This window comes from Otolemur garnettii, unplaced genomic scaffold, assembly GCF_000181295.1.
Source record: "Otolemur garnettii isolate 467f Iridium unplaced genomic scaffold, OtoGar3 scaffold00026, whole genome shotgun sequence".
NCBI classification, from domain to species: domain Eukaryota; kingdom Metazoa; phylum Chordata; class Mammalia; order Primates; family Galagidae; genus Otolemur; species Otolemur garnettii.
Genome location: NW_003852421.1, coordinates 17,143,242 through 17,163,664, shown reverse-complemented (window position 1 = coordinate 17,163,664; position 20,423 = coordinate 17,143,242). Strand labels below are relative to the sequence as shown.

General features: G+C 40.9%; 1 protein-coding gene across 1 annotated transcript in view; it reads right to left on the bottom strand.

Annotated features, from left to right (window-relative positions):
- Nucleotides 1–13,522: 13,522 nt before the first annotated feature.
- The window catches only part of CDKAL1 (CDK5 regulatory subunit associated protein 1 like 1), a 654,035-nt gene continuing 647,134 nt past the window's right edge, over nt 13,523–20,423 (bottom strand). The window contains exon 15 of the mRNA XM_003788378.3: nt 13,523–14,105. Within this exon, the coding sequence (XP_003788426.1) occupies nt 13,899–14,105 (207 nt within the window). The 3' untranslated portion in view covers nt 13,523–13,898. The remainder of the gene's footprint in view (nt 14,106–20,423) is intronic.

Below are 20,423 nucleotides of genomic sequence, written 5' to 3'. Positions count from 1 at the left end.
AATTAGTGTTAATTTTGTTACAGTGTCTGTGGAAGAACATGCTGCTCCCTATTTTAGTTGCATATTTAAGTTTCCTTGAGAGAAATTACACATTGCTGGTATTTTCTCTGAACAACTCAAGCAAATGTGGAGCAGCGGATGGGAAAGTAGAGGAAACAGGTGTGGCACAAAGCTGGCAGCTACCAAAGATGAGTGTTGGGTGCCTGGGGTTTGTTATATTCTGGAATTTGGATATTTTAAACATTTTATAGCCAATTTTTAAGAGGATTGAAGGAAATGGAAATGTATAACCCAGCAGAATGAGTAGCCAAAGGTAGATGTCTAGGAAAGTGGTCTAGTGGTTCCTCAAAGAATTACACAGAATTACCACCTGACCCAGCAACTCCACACCTGGGCATACCTCCAGGAGAACTGAAAGATTGGTTAGAGCAAATGTAACCCCAGGGCAGTAGACATGAAATATGAAAATGCACGAGAGGCTTCCGAGCTCCTGTCTGCATGGGCACTCCGGGAGGAGAGAATGAAGTCTGAGTTGGGGTAGGATGTCCACTGGCTCTGTGCCATCAGGGCGCAACCACCATGAAGTTCAGGAGCGGCTGGGTGTCGCTGGATTCCCATCAACTCTCCCTGCTGCCAATTTCTTTGTCAGGAAGAAGGAGAGTGAGTGTTACTTCTACGTTTTCACTCGTAAACTCAAGGCAGGGTCCTGGGAGGTCAGGGAAAGGGAAACTCGGAGGGGTTGATTCACTTCTTTGCTATATACTTCCTTCCCCATTTTTAACGGTAATATGAGGCTATAGGAAATGGAAAAAGCAGGATAATAGAAATGGAGCAGGCCCACAAAGGCAGGCGTGGGTGGTGGGTGGGAAGGATTGTGGCTCAAGACCTCAGCTGAAGGGCAAGGCTCAGTTTGGGCTAGGTGTGGCTTTGACAGCCTCCTAGCAGTTCCCTCTCTCCCCTTTTCTATTGTTTGGTTTTTAACTGAATAACATGCCCCTCAAGTCCAGAGCCTTCTTCAAGCAACATCGCCTAGGTGGAATTTATTAAGCTCTAATTTCTCACTGTTTTAAACCATAACTATGTATGGCAAGAGATACAGGTTTCCTATTCACAATAGGTATTTTCCTTTAAAATAAATTTAAATTTCAAAAGTGAGTCACTGAACACAAATAAGTAAATAATTCTGCTGATGGTCATTGTCTATGACTAAAGTCACAAGGGCTGAGGAACCTGATTAGACGAGGCCTGTTTGTGAATAACAGCTAATATTTAACCAGCATCTAGTCCTTATGGGCCACTGTGAGGAGCAATTTCATACCTGATTCATTACAACTCTGCAAGGTGGGTCTATATACATATGAACCCATTTTACAGATGAGGAAGCTGAGTCTTATGGAGTTTAAATTTCATTGAGAGGTCACCCAGTGAAGGTGAAGAGATGAATACAAACCCAGGTCTAATGCCCAAAGCTCTGAGCTTTCTCTTACAACACACTGCCTGTGGGTTTTTCCTTGCAGAGCACCCACTGATTTGTGAGATGAGGACCTCCAGGAAGATTTGCTGGAGAACCCACTCGAAGGGCATCTGTCCTCTGTGTCCTTCCCCAGATTAGACCTCACAAATTGTTCCACATTCTCTTCTCTTTTCCTTTAGTTCGGACAAGTACCAGGCCAGTTTTCGTGATATTCATTCCCAGTCTGAACACGTCTTCCTCTTCCCAACCGAACTGCAGTGAAAACATCCCTGTCTTCCACCACCTAGTGGTATAACAAGTTTGGTAGGGAGGAGGCAGTGCCAGCTGACCTTGGTGCGAATTAAAACATATCAAAGATACTGAGTTTTAAAGTTGTCAGACCTCCGTTTCCATGAAGAGGAACTCTATTTTCACTCATACTCCAGCAAGAGATTAGCAGCTTGAAATCACTTTGACAGTGTCAGTTGCTCTATTGCATACCACAGGGAATTTTAATTCCAGCCTGTGAAATTGTAATTGCTTCTCAAGGAGAAGTGAGGGATCCTGGGTAATGGCCACAGCCAAGCTCAATGTCAGAGTTGCCAGTTGCTGCCACATCAGATATTACTTGCTGTTATTCAAAAATCACTCCAGCTTTCCATATAGGAAGTTGAACTGGGGAGTGAAACTAAATTAACGGAAACTGTCAGCTGTTCAGAACAGCCCAGACAGCAGTGTGACAGAGGTGGGTGACTTCCCATCAAAAAAGGGTAACTTTTTCCCTTTTTTAAAGTTAAGATAAAGAGTTTCACAAACAAATTTCATTACTTAAGGTATGCAGCTAAATGATGTCATTATTAAGCAAAAAATTATCTGGTCCATGGCATGATAAGATTAAAGCTACCAATTTCGTTCACTCCTTCCTGGAAAGAGTAGCGGGGAAAAGTGGCCCCAAAGAGTAATTAAAATAATGAAGATAACAAGTCCATGTCAGGCTGATGTTTGCAATGGATTAAAATTACCTGCTATCAAAGTTAAACTGTCTGCGAAATTACTTCCTGGCTATGTTTGGAATAAAGAGAATCTGGGGCTACCTCATCTGATTACAAAACATTTAGAGACAGGGAAAATTATCAGCAGAGGGGAAGACCTGGTACCTGTCATCTTCTGAAAACAAGAGAAGTTCTCACCAGCACCAAGCAGTTCTAAAATATTTTTTTTCTCCTGAAGATCAAGGAAAAAAAGAAAGAGAGAAGGTACTACATGTAAATTCTTAGGAAAATATTAATAGTCCGTGGTGTTAACTTTTTGTTTTAGACATTAGAGGAAATTCAGATGAGAGCTCTACTTTTCCTCACATGATGATTTTTAGAGCAAATGTCTTTTAATAGAGTTCACTCTTCCAGATAAAGGAAACTTTCCCTTGGAAAGCTCAGACTGGGGCCCATCCCTTCCTGCTATCTTTCAATAAGAGGTGGTGGCGAGGGGCTGGGTTTTGTCCTTGCTATTAGTATGGAGTGCTATTTATGCCCATTCTTGTTGTAAACTAGTTGACCAGGTAATTGAAAGCCTGGCTGGATGTTATCTTCCTTTTGTGTGCCCAGTAAGTTTTTATTTTCCTCCAAGTTTCTCTGGATGCCAAGTAATTTTCCCTCCAAATGAACATAATCTATTATTTTAGGTAGGTGGAGGGAAGAATTTTTTAAAATCCTGTTCCTCTTTTCCTATCACCAATATAACTCATAAAAACCTAACTTGTCTGTGGCCATGTCATAGAAACAGTGAGCGGGCTCCCTGGATCATTAGAATGTGCTGGGGCATACACAGAATATAATATTGCTTGACAAATGAGCTGAGGTCGGCAGGATTTGGTTTCATAGTGAAAGACCAAGTGGTTCCTTTTCATAGTGTATGTGTAGATATATTATAATGCCCAGTATATTGTAGGGCCCAACTGAAAGATACTTGGTGAAATAAAAAGACACCCCAGTTAGACTGAAAGCCCATACCCACCCCTTCCCCATTTCTTAGTAAACTTTTGAAATTTCAGACAGTTGCGCTATTAGTTTTTGGTACTCTGTTATTTAGATACACTGAGATTTCATTCCATTTATTCATTTGCTGATCCTCCACTCTGGCAAGCATATATCAAATGATACTTGGTGAACATAATAAATACATCCAAACAGGTAAGTCCAGAGTTCCACCCCAAGTGTCTCAACTCCAAAGAGAATACTTAAGGTCCTCCTTCAGAAATGCCCAAGCTAGAGGGCCGACCTTGGACAAATCACTCAACTCTCCATAATCTCAGTCTCTCTGTCTATAAAGAAAGGGGTCCAACTCCATGCTCTGTGAACTCCTCTTGTTCTTATTCCAGGCTGTCCTGCAGGGCCCTTCACCCCTGTCCTTTTAAGAAAGACTGGGATCTGAATGAGGCAGAGAGATACACTTGATTTCTTGTTAGCCAGCGCTGAGAAAGAGCAGTCTTTCCATACAACCTACTCAACTCACAAGTCCGATTTTCAAATATTACTGTAAGAAAGTTTAAATTCCCTGACACATTACACAGAGATAGAGGTTATTCAGGATTGATTACCAGATGGCAGCCAGTGGTGACTTTCTGGGGCTTTAAATTTGTGACTTCAGTGTGGGTTGCCACACGTTTCGCTTTTGATATTAATTGGAGTTACTGCAGCTCCTCAGATATACGGCTTGACGCTGCCACACAGCGTGAAGGAAAGCTGGTGTTAAATTGCCTCCCCCTCCCACTTTCTTTTTGATTTGTATGTCTAAAGGCATTAAAAATATTCTTCAACCTGAACTACAACACTTTTAGCTACTGAATGTCCTTGTAGCTTGTCATAATTCTGGTGCCACAAAGCAATCTGATTTGATAAAATTAACATTTTTAGATTGGTATCCAACCAACCTCTGCCTTTCTAGAGATTGCTTTGACACTGCCAACCTTTCTGCCTTCAAAAATCTTGGAGGTTGGGCAGTGCCTGTGGCTCAAAGGAGGAGGGCGCCGGCCCCATATACCAGAGGTGGCGGGTTCAAACCTGGCCCCGACCAAAAACTGCAAAAAAAAAAAAAAAATCTTGGAGGTTGTTGGGTTAAGAGGGGAAAAGAGAAGCGGGATCTTAAGTTAAGGCTTGAGATCTTAACTTGCACGGTTGGGATGAAGAGGAATAGATGAGAAGGAAAACTACTGGAGAATCAGAGATCAAAAAGATGTAAATTCAGGGGGAAAGATGAAAGTTGTCGAGAGCGACCGACTGTCACAGCAGACTTTCCTTCAGAGGCTTGAAGATCATTCTGTGAAAAGACAAAACCCAATCCATCCTGAATTTGTCTTCATGTAAAACATTTAAAAGTGAGATTTAAAAAATCCTTTACTTCCCCTGGTTGGGATGGTGACTCTATAAGCTTCTTCTCCTGCGGTGTTTTCTGTCTGACCTCCGATTTTACTCTTGGATATAAAACCAAAGAAGCTGTGATATTGACTACTCACCGCTGTTTTCTGGGTGAGAGACTATGCTATCATCAGGGTTACTTACTCACACTCAAAACATGAAGTTGAGACGAAATTATAGTCTAGTTTTTCTAGTCTTGTAGACATCCAAATTTTAACATTTTAAAGGGTCACTGATCAGCAATTTAGAGTTTTCCTGTGAAATCTGGAATTAAGGGTGGTGAACCATGAAGTGGTATCTGTCGTAGCAGAAGCCCTTCCCTTACATCTCACACGAGACCAAGGAAGACTGCAGAAATCACTCAGGCTGAAAACAAAGGAACAAACCAACAAACAGAAAACCCACAGAAACAAGCAACCAGGAGTGTCTGCCCTCTCAGATCATGGCCTGAGATAGTTATCACAAGGGGCTTTTTTTGGTAAAGCATTCATATCCATTTAGTAAGAAGGAATATGAATTCTTAACTGGACACGCGTAGTAAGAGAATTTGAGATACAGAAGATCAAAACTGGAAAGCTGGAGCCAATCATTTAAATCACAGTAGAGAAACAGAGAAGGTAGCAGGGTTGCTAGGTCCCCAGAAGCTATTTGGTATGGAAGTGCCAAAGTGAAGATTAAGTAAGGATCAAAGATGCTGAACTACAAAGACAGGACTTGCCTCTTACTGAGGCACTTTCTTAATTGAGATAATGATGGGATCCACGTAACCCGTTCCAGCTATGTTTTGCGGCAGCAATTACAAAACAAATAAAACTCCAGTATCAGCAACAATCCTAGCACCAGTAAGGGCAATGACAAGAGCAAGGGCTGCCACCAACTGGCTGTGCTGAGGCTGGCTAATAGCGCTCGTAGAAATGGACACTTGGAAGTACAGGTTCATCATCTCTTCCCAATCCCAGGAAAGTGATTACTATGTTGCATGTTTCCAGAAGCATCAGTCCAGGGTAAAGTAAGGGGAGCCCACTGACCCTGAGCTCCAGCAGGAGAACCAGCCATCCCCCACATTATCACTGCTCATTTTTCCAAATGTGGCTTTCCTCATATCCTGTGATGTTTAGAGCCTGTTTATTTTCACTTATTTATTTTGAGACAGAGTCTCACTTTGTTTGCCTTTGGTAGAGGGCCATGGTGTTGTAGCTCACAGCAACCTCCAACTCTTGGGCTCAAGTGATCCTCTTGCCTCTGTTTTTCGTTTTTAGTAGAGAAGAGGTCTCACGCTTGCTCAAGCTGGTTTTGAACTCATGAGCTCAAGTGATCTGCCTGCCTCGGCCTCCCAGAGTGGTAGTGGTTTAGAAGCCTACAGCGGCTCTTTGCTGACTATCGAATAAAGTCTAGATTCATTTGTATGGCATCAAAATCCTTCACAACGTGACCTGATCTTGTTTGCTAGTTTGATTTTTAGATACTTTGCTTGCATATTATCTACACCTAAAACTTTTTCATCATACCCAATGTAAACTCTGCTTCCATTAAGCTGTAACTCCTTCTTCTCCCTCACCTCAGCCCCCAGTAATCTCTATCCTACCTTCTGTCTCCATGAATTTGCCTATTCTAGGTACCTCATGTAAGTAGAGTCACACAATGTTCTTCTCATGTCTGGCTTAGTTCACTGATTCTAATATTTTCAAGGTTCATCCATATTGAAGCATTTCACTCATTTTGTGGCTGAATAATATTCTGTTGTTATGCATATGCCACATTTTGTTTCTGCTCTTATCTGTCAGTGGACATTTGGGTCATTTTCACCTTTTGGCTATTGTGGATAACGCTGCTATCAACATTAGTACATAGACATCTGTTTGAGTCCTTGCTCTCAATTCTTTTAAATATATAGGTAGGAGCGGAATTGCTGGATCATATGGTAGTTACGAGTTTAAATTTTGAGGAACCACTATTTTCCACAACAAATGCATCATTTTACCAAAAAATTATGAGGTTTCAATTTCTTCACAACCTCACCAACCTTTGTTATTTTCTGCTTTTACTGACAGCAGCTATCCTAAGGGTTATGAGATAATATGTCACGATTTTAATTTGCATTTCCCTAATGACTAACAGTGTTGAGTATCTTTTCACGTGCTTATTGGCCATCCATTAACATGGGTATATCTTCTTTGGACAAATGTCCATTCAAATCCTTTACTCACTTCTGAATTGGGTCGTGTTTTGTTCTTGTTTTTTCTTGTGAGGGTTCTTTGTATATTTTATAGATGTTAAACTCTTGGCAGATATATGATTTATAAGTGTTTCCTCCCATCTGTAAGTTGTCTTTTTGCCTTCTAGATAGGGTCCTTTGATACACAGAAGTTCTTAATTTTGATGAAGTCCAATTCATCTAGTGTTTCTCTTGTTGCTTGCACTTTTGGTGTCACATCTATGATATCATTATCAAATCTAATGTCATAAATATTTTCCTCAATTTTTTTTCTATAGGCTTTGTAATTTACCTCTTAAGTTTTCAATCTTTGATCTATTTTGAGGTAACTTGTATATATAGTGTAAAGGTCCAGATTTATTCTTTTGCATGTGGATATACAGTTTTCCCAGCAGAATTTGCCTTTCTCTATTGAATGTCTTTGGTACTTTTTTTTGAAAATTAATTGACCAGGGGGCACTCATAGCTCAGTGGGCAGATTTGAACCCAGCCCGAGCGAGCTAAACAACAGTGACGACTGCAATAGAAAGACAGCTGGGTGTTGTGGTGGGCGCCTGTAGTCCCAGCTACTTGGGAGGCTGAGACAAGAGAACTGTTTAAGCCCAAGAGTTTGAGGTTGCAGTGAGCTGTGATGCTATGGCACTCTACCAAGGATGACATAGTGAGACTCTGTCTCAAAAAAGAAAAAAAATTAATTGACCATATATGTGAACATTTATTTCTGGGCTCTCTATTCCTTCCATTCTTGTGAAAATAGAAGGAATTGTTTGGTAAACCTTTGCTTTGTTGCTAGAAAATGGTATATTTGTCTTTATGCTGGTACTGTACTATTTTAATTCCTGTAACTTTGTTGTAAAGCTTTGAAGTTGGCAAGTGTGAATCCTCCAATTTTATTGTTTTTTTTCCAAGACTATTTTGGCTATTTGGGGTCTCTTGTAAATTCCACATGAATTTGAAGGTTGGCTTTCTATTTCTGCACCAAAGGCTGTAGGAATTTCAATTGAGATTATATCGAATCTATAGCTTACTTTAGGTAGTATTGACTTTTAACAATGCTAGTCTCCCTACTCATAAACATGGAATGCCTTTCCATTTTTAGATAGTCTTAAATGTTTCAGGAAAAATGTTTATTTCAGTTTTTAGTATACAAGTCTTTCACCTCTTTGGTCAGATTGATTCCTATGTATTTAATTCTTTTAGATGTATTGTAAATTGAATTGTGTCCTCAATTTCTTTTTTTGGACTGTTCACTGCTGGAGTATAGAAACACAACTAATTTTTGTGTATTGATCTTGTAATCTGTAACTTTGCTAAATTCATTTTATTAGCTCAAGTAGCTTTCTTGAGGATTCTTTATATAGAAAATCATGTCATCTACAAATAGAGAAATTTTACCTCTTCCTTTCTAATTTGATGCCTTTTACTTCTTTTTGTTGTCTAATAGCTCTCACTAGATCCAGTACAATGCTGAATAGCAGTGGTGAAAGCATGTGTTGGTTCTTGGAATCAGATGTCAATAGTTATAATGATTAATTAGGCATATTAAAAGCAGATTAGATAAGCCTAGGAGTTAAAATTCCTCATTCTTTAGGCTTTTTCAAAGTCTAAGTCTTCCTTACCTTGACCCAAGTCTGTTCCTTCCACTCTTTTTTCCTGGGGACTTGCTTCATTAGTACTTGTAAGTGTATTCAGATGCCCATAAACTAGAAGACTAGAAGAGACCAAATAAAATCCTTTGCTTCGACTTCTACATAGTTGAGATTTTTCAACTATGGAACTGTAGGAAACAGTACTGTGAGAAAATAATTGACAGAAAACTAATGAAGAATAATAGTGTCTGCATTTCCTTTTATCCCCAAGGCAGGGTAGGGTAGGGCATGAATCCTAGGCCTCCCTATTAATCTCATTGCTCTTTTCATCTTTGGCTATGGAAAGCCTCCTTCTTGATCTCAGACTGGCCACCCAAATCTGTGCTCCACACTATTCATTAATTTGATCTTCTCAAATACAGCTGCAATCCATTTTCTTTGAATTTTTCCTCCTTTGCTGCAGTTAGAATCAGACTTAGAGTCCCTTGAGGCAAGAATCTTTTCATTCCACATATAAATCTTTAGGGTGGCTGTGTGTTGATATCAGAATTTAAAACACCTAACTTTATAAAATTGATTTTCACCTTTAAGTGTCTAATCATAAAATATAATGGTATGTGTCACGTACATGGTCTCATTTCATCTTTCAATGACTTTATTTTATAGATGAGGGTCAAAAGACAAAATGGCCTGGCTGGAATTCGAACCAAAGTTTGCTGATGTCACAAATCTCATATGCTTTCCTTATATCTGCGGCAAATTTTTATTGCAAATAAACCTTGAGACCTGAATCGGTTGATTCAGATCCTTAATTGCTTTAGTTCCAACATCATGAAAAGAAAATCAAACTCAATGGCAAACCAAGTACAGCTTATCAAACACATGCTAGTGGTACACTTCTTCTTTAAAATAAGAACAAAATATATTGAGAAGTGATCAGGACTCCAGGTTCAGTTTGGTATAGATCCTCTGACTCAGATTGTATCATAGAGCGTAAGTTCTCAAACTTTGTTGATTCACAGCACCCGTAGGCCAAAAGAAATAATTAACCTTTCTATTTATTAAGAAGGTAGGTCTTGACAACTTAATAAGTATCTATGTTGTAATATTTGATAAGAATTGTTTGAAAAAACTCATACTTGAAAAATAGTATTTCATATTAAAACTACCACCATTACTTATTAATAGCAGGTATGCCTCTGTTGGGCACTGCATCACTTCTCAAAACTCTGGAATATGATCACCAACCTTCATTTCTTGTTCCACATTTGTTTTCAGTTGACATTTGCTTTTTTATCACAGCAACTGCTGAAAAATCCAGTCTTAGAAAGACATAGTGTCATCAAGAAAAGTTGCACAATCTAATGCCGAAAACTGTGAACTATTTTGAGCTAGTATTTTGCCTGGCATCTGACAGATGTTGCTGTATTTTCTTCAAAATCTTAAAATATCCCAGGGTGCTCTAGTAAATTTACTGCAGCACCATGGGGTACCCTGGGGGGATACACATAAGCCTTTCAAAAATGTGCATATTCTTTTTAAAACTGTATACATTTAAGGTATGTAAGATGATGTTTTGATATACATATATCGAATGTCTCCTACAGTCAAGGAAACTGACATATCCAGCATATCACACGGTTACTTTCCCCCTTCCTTTTCTCTTTCCTCCTTTCTTACTTCCTCTCCCTTTTTTTCTTCCTTCATTTTTTCTATGTCCGTTTTATGATGACAAAACCTCTTGAAGCTTTATTTGTAACTCTGATTCTCCCTCCATGACATCTTATGATATACGCGGCAATTTTCAACCTGGAGTGATGTCAATGGCAGTAGCATATGTTTTGACTAAATGACATATGGAAATCTGATGTTTAGACACATTTTTCTAGCAACAAAGCAAAGTTCTTACCAAACAATTCCTTATATTCTCACAAGGAAGGGAGGAAAGAAAGAGGTAAAGGAAGAAGGGGGAAAACCTGATTAATAAACCTTTATTTTAAAAGTTTATCAAGTACTATGCACATACGTGGTGCTGGACAACACAGAATGAAGGGCTGGGCTCCCCCAGAACCCAGGCATTCACATGGACTAGACACATATCTCTTGGCACAGGTCAAGTTAGGTCAAAGACAGAACAAGGGAGCAGACAAGTTTTATAGCAGAGGAATACATGCTTTGGAGCTGGGCTGTGTTCAAGCCCTGCCTCTAAATTTAATGGTGCTGTGCCTCTTGCACAACTTACTTTCTTTTGAGTTTAAGATTTTGTTCTCAGTAAAACTGGAATAATAATACCTATCTCCAAGTTGCTCCTCCATGACTGATTGACCTGTAAAGTGCACATCATAATGTTTAGCTCATTTAAAGGCTCCACAGTTAGCAGTAAAGGACTGACCAAGGGAAGGAAGACAGCAAAGAAAATTCTGCTGAAGAATACAAAGGTACATAGAGGAAAAGAAAAAAATAGTGGGGAGAATGGCAGAGTTCATGTCAACTGTTGGTGGGGGTATAAACCGGTTCAGCCACTTCAGAAGACCATTTGGCAGTGTCTACTGAAGCTGAACATGCCAATTTCCATGTTCAGCAATTCCACCCTAGACACATACTCAGCATGTAAACACTTAAGTGTGTCCAAATATGTTCACTGCAGCATTATTCATAACAGCCAACACGTCAGAAACTTAAATGTAGAATGGATACAGTGTGGTATATTCATACAATGGAATTCCATCCAGCAATGGACGCGAATGAATTCCCGTGACACACACCAACACAGATGCCTGTCATGATCCAAAGGCAGATGTGCAATACTGCGCCCTGTGAACCTACAGTTTTAGAAATGAGGATAGGGATTCCTTTGGGAGGGGGACAGAATTGGCCGAGAGGATGCACGGGAGCCTCCTGGGGCTGGCTGCAATGTGTTTGCTTTTTGGAAATCTCTGTGATTTATGTACATTTTCATATAAATGTTTTACTTTCATAATGGGAAAGATTTCTTCATAGGTTTCCTTCTTAGCAGCGGAGAGAGGACACATTAAGAAAAAAACAAAACACTTCGGTATTAAGGAGAAAGCATAAGAAGAAAACAACAAGGATGTTTCCAACCTGCAAGGCCAGGTCCTATCATGGCTGACTCTTCATATGAATCGGGTTACGCTCTGCCTACCACCCGCAGGTCTCAGTGGCTTCACACAACAAAAGCATGTTTCTTGCTTATCAGTGCATGTCTCACCTGCACTGGCAGGGGGCTCTGCTATCGCCCTAACTCAGGAACCTGGGCTGAGGGTTCATGATCATGACCACAGCAGGAAGAGGGGGCACATGGTGAACTGAACATGTTTGCCCCAAAGGAAGATATAACCCGTGCACTCATATTCCACCAGCTAAAGTTAAGCCCCATGGGCATGCCTAACTTCAAAGGGGTAGAAGAGAGCTGCCCTGTGGGCCTCCGGACTGCAGGAGATGGGCTACAACACGACAGCTGTCCTGATGACTGCACTCACTCCGGTGCTCCCAGGCTCAGTCTCACGCGGGGCCCTGTGCACGAGAGTTATTACAGGTACTCGCCACATCCTTCTCCCCTCCCTCTCTCTAGCAGGAGCACATGGAGAAGAGACAGCTGAATTTCTAGATTGCTGCCAACCCCCTGACCAATTGGTCACCATTTGGGGACTGACATCATGCAGGACCCAGTCCCTGATTCAAGGCAGTGGCTTTGGTCTCTTTGTGGACCAAAGAGCAGAATGGAGCTGCGTCCCAACAGCAGGTAAGTGAAAGGTGTGGCAAGGACCGGCGACAATCCTGTGTGGCTGACACAGTCCCCAGGGATCCTCAGCTTCAGACAGTCGAGTGCATCATTCTCTTTAGAGAAAGAAAAGATGTAGGAAGGAGGGTGGAGGAGAGGAAAGCCCAGATCTAGAAGGGAAGAAAGAAACAGATGAGGGGGTAAGAGGAAAAGTGTGAAGAGTGAGAAACGGGAGGTAGGAGGAAACCCTTTCTGTCTCTGCCCTCTCACAGGTGTAAAGCTTTCCTGATGTCCCGTCAAGCTTTGGATGACATTTTTATCTCTGCTATGTATTTTCTTAAGTAAGCACCACACTGGAACCCACTCTGTTTAGTAACAAGGCTCCTCTCTTCTCCCCACTCCTGCTGAGAGTGTGTGTGCACCCCCAGGACTCAACAGGGCCCAGGCAGATGTCTGCATTTTAAATGTGAGTACTTCTTAGCAGCACACACCAGGTTCAGGAGAAATGTACTAACACTAAAGTATATATATATTTGAGATCACCAAATCATGACATAATTAAATTTTAATTCAGATTGCTTAAAAAACACATAAGAGGCTGAAACGTTTCTTCTGGGATCAAAGGAAGAGCTGAACAGGGTGGATAGGGGTTTTAAGATGAAAAAAATCCTACAGTAGCCACGAGGCACCTGCTTTCCCTTTGCTGATACAATCTGATAGGTTATTTAAATTCTGATCAACAAAGGATTTGTTTATTACACTGATTCTTTTTGTGTGTGTGTGAAAGAAATCACTTTACTTAGAAAGGACCACTGGTGTCAGGTAGAAATAAAAACATTTGATCTAACTCATCAAAATGTCAGAAAAGGGGCACCATTTGTTTTAGACGAACCCGGTTTTCCAAAGTTTGTGGGGGCCACAGAAGTGGGTGATTCCTCATATTTCACAGAATGTCGCCAGGAGTCTGTTAATCAGAAGACTCTCCTGCACATTCCGTAAGAATCCAAGTTCCCAAAGTAGGTTTCCATGTAAACTTTTCAGGAACACATCTGCTGTGAGAAATAAGATGTTTGTAGCACTGGGACTCCAGACAAAGCACGAAGAGGAAGATACACTCGAAAATGTTTATTAAAGATTGAAAATTCTTCCACATAAGGCAAAGATGACCAGAGCCGCTATACTATTAGGTTCAGACTTGAAGATTGGAGACTAAAAAAAATCAAATGCAATCACTTGCATTTCTTGCTAAAAATAAACCCAACGGAGCGTCCTTTGAAAGATACGCTATGGTAGCTGTGATTAGGTTTTAGGTCACATGACCAATGAGCCCAATTCAATGTGAGACGGGGGAGCCTCATTGAAAGCAAGTGTGGCTAAAGAGGGGGCAGTGGGACCCATGTGAATTATTCCCCTTTGAGAACTGATCTGGTCACCCTCCTGTTCATTGAAGATTTTAATTAGAAATTTATTCTTCATCACAGATGCTTCATTTGCTTGTGTTCCAGTTATAGACCTTGACCAAAAAAGCGAAAAGAAGAGCAAACAGAGCCATGCCCACAGACATCCTCGGTGTCCAGCCTTGATGCAGCCTCTGTATCTGCAGTGCCATTCTGGAACTCTCTGGGGTGTGTGGAGCTGCAGCAGGGGTGTGGAATACTGCACCCTGGTGATTACCAAGCTGATTTCTGAATTCCTATGAAGACAGAAATAAAGAAGAAAAAATGATTTCAAGATGCAGTGAAAGCCCTGTTGTGGTATCAATCAAGTAATTTGTTCCTACAAGGTGCAACCATCCACTTACTCCTTCACAAAGGCACGTGTGAACACCCACCCTGGGCCAGCTCTTTCCTTGAAGGGCCAGGCTAAGTTCATGACTTTATGGATGAATTGTATGAAGAAAGATGGACAGTGTTTATGGAGAGTCAGGGCAGGATTCATGAAGGGCAGGATTTGTGTAGAGTGGAGTCTTGTCACAGATGCATTCCACACGTAGTCCCCTTGAAGCTCCCTGGTGTGCCACACAAGTAGCTCCCATTGTCTCTGCGTGCTAGACTGGACAACGTGGATCGTCCGGCTTGGAGCGTGCACAGGAAGCTCTGAGACCCAATTGCACTGCTTTTTAGGTGGTCTCTGTTCAGAGGCTTCTGAGCTGGTGTTTGGAAGTGCAGAGTGGAGTGCCTGGCTATTCTCAGGGACATGCTAGTGCTTCAAAGCACAATTTGAGACTCCCTCCTGGTCCTTGTGGACAAGTTTGCACCCTAGAGTCACATGGGAAAGCAGAAGCAGGCGGGTGCAGCCACCAGAGGCCCACCTGCCCTGCCACGCTCTGCAAGATCAAGGTGGAAGCCTGACAACAGATCAGGATGGGGAAAATGCAGCCTGTCTCTGCTGCACTGTGCTGCTTTTATTATGTTCACCTTGATTAAAGGCTTTGATGATACTATTTCTAAATATAAGATTGGGAAAAACATTTCTCAGATGACAGAGTAATCAGTAGCCAGCTAGCTTTGTATACTTCAATTGTCTCTACCACTGTGATACTAGAGGAAAAATAATGTACAAATATGGAAAAGACAGGGTCTTTCTCATAAAGTCCAAGATGGTCAAACATGTAAATGTACAACTGTGGCAGGTTTCTACACAGTTAGAACCAGGGCTCATGAATAGAAAATAGTGTAAACAGCATTTCTATTACGTAATAAAAATCGCTTACAGGTGATTACAGGTAGCCGCTGGAAAGACAAAAGTTGCTTGGGCCTGCTTAGCAACAACAACAAAAATTTAAGCCAGGCATGGTGGTTCACGCCTGTAATCCCAGCACTCTGGGAGGCCAAGGGAGGTGGATTGCTTGAGCTCAGGAGTCCAAGACCAGACTGAGCAAGAGTGAGACCCTGTCTCTAAAAAAAATAGCCAGGTGTTGTAGTGGGCACCTATAGTCCCAGCTACTCAAGAGGCTGAGGCAAGGGGATTGCTTGAGCCTAAGAATTTGAGGTTGCTGTGAGCTTTGATGCCAATGGCACTCTACTGAGGGCAACAAAGTGAGACTCTGTCTCGGAAAAAAAAAAAGAAATATAAAAGTTGACACACACAAAACGCTCACAGAGCAATATATATAACTGACTTTAAAAGGAAAACTTAACTATGTTCAATAGTTATGGAAAGTAAACAGAAGGCTCAAACTTTCCATAAATCTTTTAAACATTATCAAGATTACTAATTCCTGAAATTCAAGATACACCTGTATCTATCAAAGTATAACATAGTAAATCTGAAGAATGTTATTGCTTATTAAAACAAACTGAATGTCAACTCTGAGACTTAAATATAATTTTTAAGAACTCAAATTCCACTCAGAAATGCCTTTTTCAAAACAGAAATTTGAAGGCAGGCAGGCTATGACTTCTGTTCAATCTGTCATGTGTTCATCTAGTGACAACAGACCCAGGTGCACACTGAGAGTGCCCATCATCCACTTGGTGTTAACTTTGATTAACATGGGGTTTTCCTCCCTGTAAATCTCACTACTCACTTGATTAATTTCTAAACCTGCTTATTTGCTAACTCTTAAACATATTCTCCTAATTTTCAAAAGCATAGCTTATAAAATCCTATGAAAAGAATAAACCTATTAAAGCAGAACCAAATGTGCGTGCTGAAATGAAAAAACCAAACTTTCATGTTCAGAAACTTTAGGGATCCGCTATCAATCAGTTAAAGATAAATAGACAGCGGGGAGGGTAACAACAGTCTATCTGTAACTGCTTCCGCCTTCTCTAGCAGTTATGCATACACTGTTGGGGAGAGAAAAGAGACGCTCTCCACTTGAGCACGTTTAGCGCCATGAAACACCGTCAGGACTGGTATTAGCAGCAGTAAGTGCTCAAGCTCTGACTCTGAATTCCAGCTCCCTCTGAAGATTCTCAGGCAAATTATCCATCCTCTCTTTGCCTCCACTTCCTCACCTGTAGAAGGGAGGTGCTGTTTGTATTTGTGCATCACAGGGGTGTTATAAAGATTACATGACATATATGTATATGTGAGAGACAGAGAGATATTAAGTGCTTTGAACATTTAAAACTCAATTAAGACTATGGATTCCATGGTATTTTGTGGTTCTAAAGAGAAACATAAATGACCTCAGATATTCTTTTTGTAAAATTACAAAGTCACTATTTCATTTGCTTCTCAGATATGATTAACTCACCCATGCTGGCTTTGTTCCCTATTAATCATATCTGAGAAGCAAATGAAATATAAAGAATGAGCACAGGTTTTGAACTCTGGCAGATCAGGAACTGAACCCAAGTTCAGACTGCCATGTGATCTCAGGCAGGTGTTTGAGCTTTGTAAGCCTCTTCGATGAAGTAGAAATGCCAACATCTACCTTAACATGTTGTTGAAAGGCTCAGAAAAATGTGCCCAGAGTCAGGTAGAATGCCTGGAATACAAAAGCCTCACAACAAAGGGGTGTGATTATGGTGACATCATGGGAGTGTGGTTTGGGAAATGAAGAAGTACCACAAACCTAGGGTATTAAACAACACAAATTCATTCTCCTACATTTCTGGAGATTAGAAGTTCTAAATCAAGGTATAGGCAGGGCTGCACTCCTTTTGGAGGCTCTGGGAAATGATCTGTTTCCTTGTCCTTTTTAGCTTCTAGAATTTGCCTATATCCACTGGCTTGTGGCCCCTTCCTCCATTTTCAAAGCCTATAGCGCAGGAGTTTTTTTTTTTTTTTGCGCAGGAGTTTTTATAAGGACCTTTATGATTGACATGGGACCCACTTAGATAATTCAGAATAACCTCTTCATTGCAGGGTTCTTAATTTAATTGCTTCTGCAAAGTGCCTTTTGCCAGGGAAGGTAAAAGCTGGAGGTTCTGGTGGGTGCCACTACTATGCCTGCCACTCATAGCACACGTGAGCTCTCATCCCACCAGAAAGTGTGCTCAGTTCAGGAAGTATGCTCTGTTCTTATCTTCTTATAGTTGCAAATATCCTTTCCTTGAGAGCTTGATGGGGTTGCTATTCAGAAGCCTCTTCTGCATTTCTTCCTCCTCCTCATCAAAACTATCGACAAACTGTAATACAGAATATGGCTGCAGAGCCAGAAGCATAAGGACCCAGCAAGGAAGGAAGAGGACAGGCTCCATGTAACAACACCAAGTAGAAGCAGCCAAGTCCTTGGAACTCTCACCATGTGCCCAGCGCCAGCTGGGCTGTGAGTACTACGCATGCATTCTCTTCTTTAATCCTCCAATCTACCCAGTGGAGTAGCTAAGGCAAGTTAATCTTGCCTTTAAGTCACTCACCCCACTCGCAGGTAGCAGGTAGAAATGGTGAAGCAGCTGAGAGGCTTGGCTTTAGTCATACTAAGCACAGCCCGATAGCAACACATCAGAGAAGTATTTATAGTCTAATATAAATCAATGAGAAAAACCAACACACTGCTTAATTATTAAATGGCTACGAATATCGATTGCCACCAAACCGGTTTTATCCATTTTACTTGCTACTGCATCTCCTGGAGGGAGTGCTGTTATTTTGTGTCTTCTTCCAGAAGCCCATTCTAGGGAAGTCAGCCTCAAGTTATGTGGGGACTTTCATGCTGTCTGTCTTGCAGTTCTGAGCCATGTTGAGACTTTGTAAATGTGACCCGTAGATAGCACGTGGCTGAGTTTGCTCTGAACACACACACACACGCACACGCACATGCACGTGCAGACATACTTGATGTGCTCACATTAGAACACGCTGCAAAATGTGTTTTAATGAGGAACAGTTGGTCTGGTTCTGCTCAAATAAAAGATATCCCTGTAAGAGAGTTGCCACCTGTCTTCCCATCTTGCAGTGCAGCTTCTAAATGAGTTCTTCTGTCTCTGACACCTGCAGGTGTTGCCAGGGCCCTGCAATTGCATTCCATGTGCCAACTCCCTTCCTCAAATTGACAAGACAACCCTGTCCCTGCACTTCATGTCATTACCAGATACCAGGACATGCAGGGGATTAAGGGTGCCAAGCTATCTTTCTCCATTATTCTTCTAGACAGTCCCCAAATTGGGATCATTTTATTATCATATAAGCAGAAGTGCTGGAGTGCCCAATTATCTCCAAAGCAAAAATGTTAGTATTCTCTAGTTCTTGAAGTCTATGTTAAGAAAGTGTTATATGCACAGTCCGTCAGCATTATAGGGATGCTGGAATGTAATAGAATCAACACTTGAAGTTGGAATTAATTACGCTTTCCCATTGATTTTGGAAGAACATTTACATTTTCCGACCTCTGTCACACACCCCTGTGATGAGAGCACAGCACTGTCAGCTCTTCTGTATCACTTTTGGGAATGAGCAGTCCTACATCAGGCATTATTCACAGGAAACTGTTCCCTTATTCCCTCACCCCAAACGTGTACTTGCTATCAGGTCATTAAAATTGCAAAGAAAAAATTTTAAACTTGAGCACACGCACACAAAAAAAACACTCTAATCTTGGGTTTTTATCTTACTTTTATCTTATTTTGGTGATGGCAAAGTAAACACAGGGCTTTGCTAATAAGGCTAACCATAAATTATTAAGCTATCTACTGTACGATCAAATGCATTTCAGATTATATTCTGAATAATTTTGCCTTGACATCCACCAAAGGAATAGATCTGATGTGCCCTTGCATGGTCTCAATGATCCCTCTCTTCCAGAATGCCCAACCCTCGGACTTGAACTGCACCGAATAAAAGAAAGAGATAATCATATCAAAAACCAAAGCTCAGCATCTGCCCATCACCTAATTATTACTTTCTGCAAGAATTCATTTCATCTGACTCAAGAGATGTGAAAACATCTCTTAAGCTCTGAACTCAACTTTAATGGCTTCAAAACATTTCTTATGTGTAAATTTTTCTCATGGCTCAGAGGCACTGTTAGAACTTGAAGTGCAAGCTAAGAGGGAGAAAGAAAAAAATGTTTGCTAGCTCGTAGCTCAGGATAAATTAGAGTTTAGAACAGGCTTTTTCCCCCTAGTGAGCCTGAACATATGGGCTATGTGTAAAACCTACTGAAACCAAGCATGTGACCAATGCGAGGAAATACTCTTACAACATACATTATGCAGTACAATATATGTGTACTATCTGAAGAGAATCTAAAAATTTCCTGATTTTGAAGTTTGCTTTGAATACAAAATTATAAACTATGTCTATAATCATTATATTTTAATCCCTCAAACATAAGGAGGCTCCTGTGAAAGGAAGCATCGCTACTGGAAACTGCTGCATCTGTTCTTGATAAAAAGAAATGAGCGAAGGTGGCTCCTCAGAAGGTGGCTTCTTTCTCCATACCTTCATTTTAAACTTTCTTTATCTTTCCTTAGCTTAGCACCAAATATCCATTCAAATGAGCTTACATTTCCCTAATTTGAAACCTGTGACACCCACAAGAACAAGGACAGAAGGATCAGATCTAGAATTAAAAAACACAGCATAAAAACCTTTGCTGATAGCAGGGCATTGTCATTTATTCATACATAACTTTTCCAGTTCCACAAACAATGAGCAGCTGTAACCCCTGCCAGAAAGGTATGTCCTCAGAGGTGTAGCATCTCGGCTGGAGAGAAATTCATTTCTACTGCTTCCTCGTTGTTATTTAAATATTTTTATCCAAAGAAAAGGCACATAGAGAAAGTTCTCTTACTAGCTGCACTTGAGGAAGACCCAAGTATTTATTCACTGGGTCAAAGATTGGAAATGGCTATGAAATTTGTCATGTAAGTCTCTTGCTAAGTAAACATCAGCCACAGATGTATGGGTAAGTACACATGCATGCACACACACACGCACATACACGGAGCAGGCCTTGGCAAAAAGAAGAGACCAACACTTAGAACTGTGAAGGATGCAAACACAGCATTCAGGAAGAAATCTGAACTCATCTGTTCCAAATAGGTGATTAGGGATGAGTAACAGTACAGGTGAGCACAGGAGAGTGGAGATGAGCAGCAGTACAGGTGAGCACAGG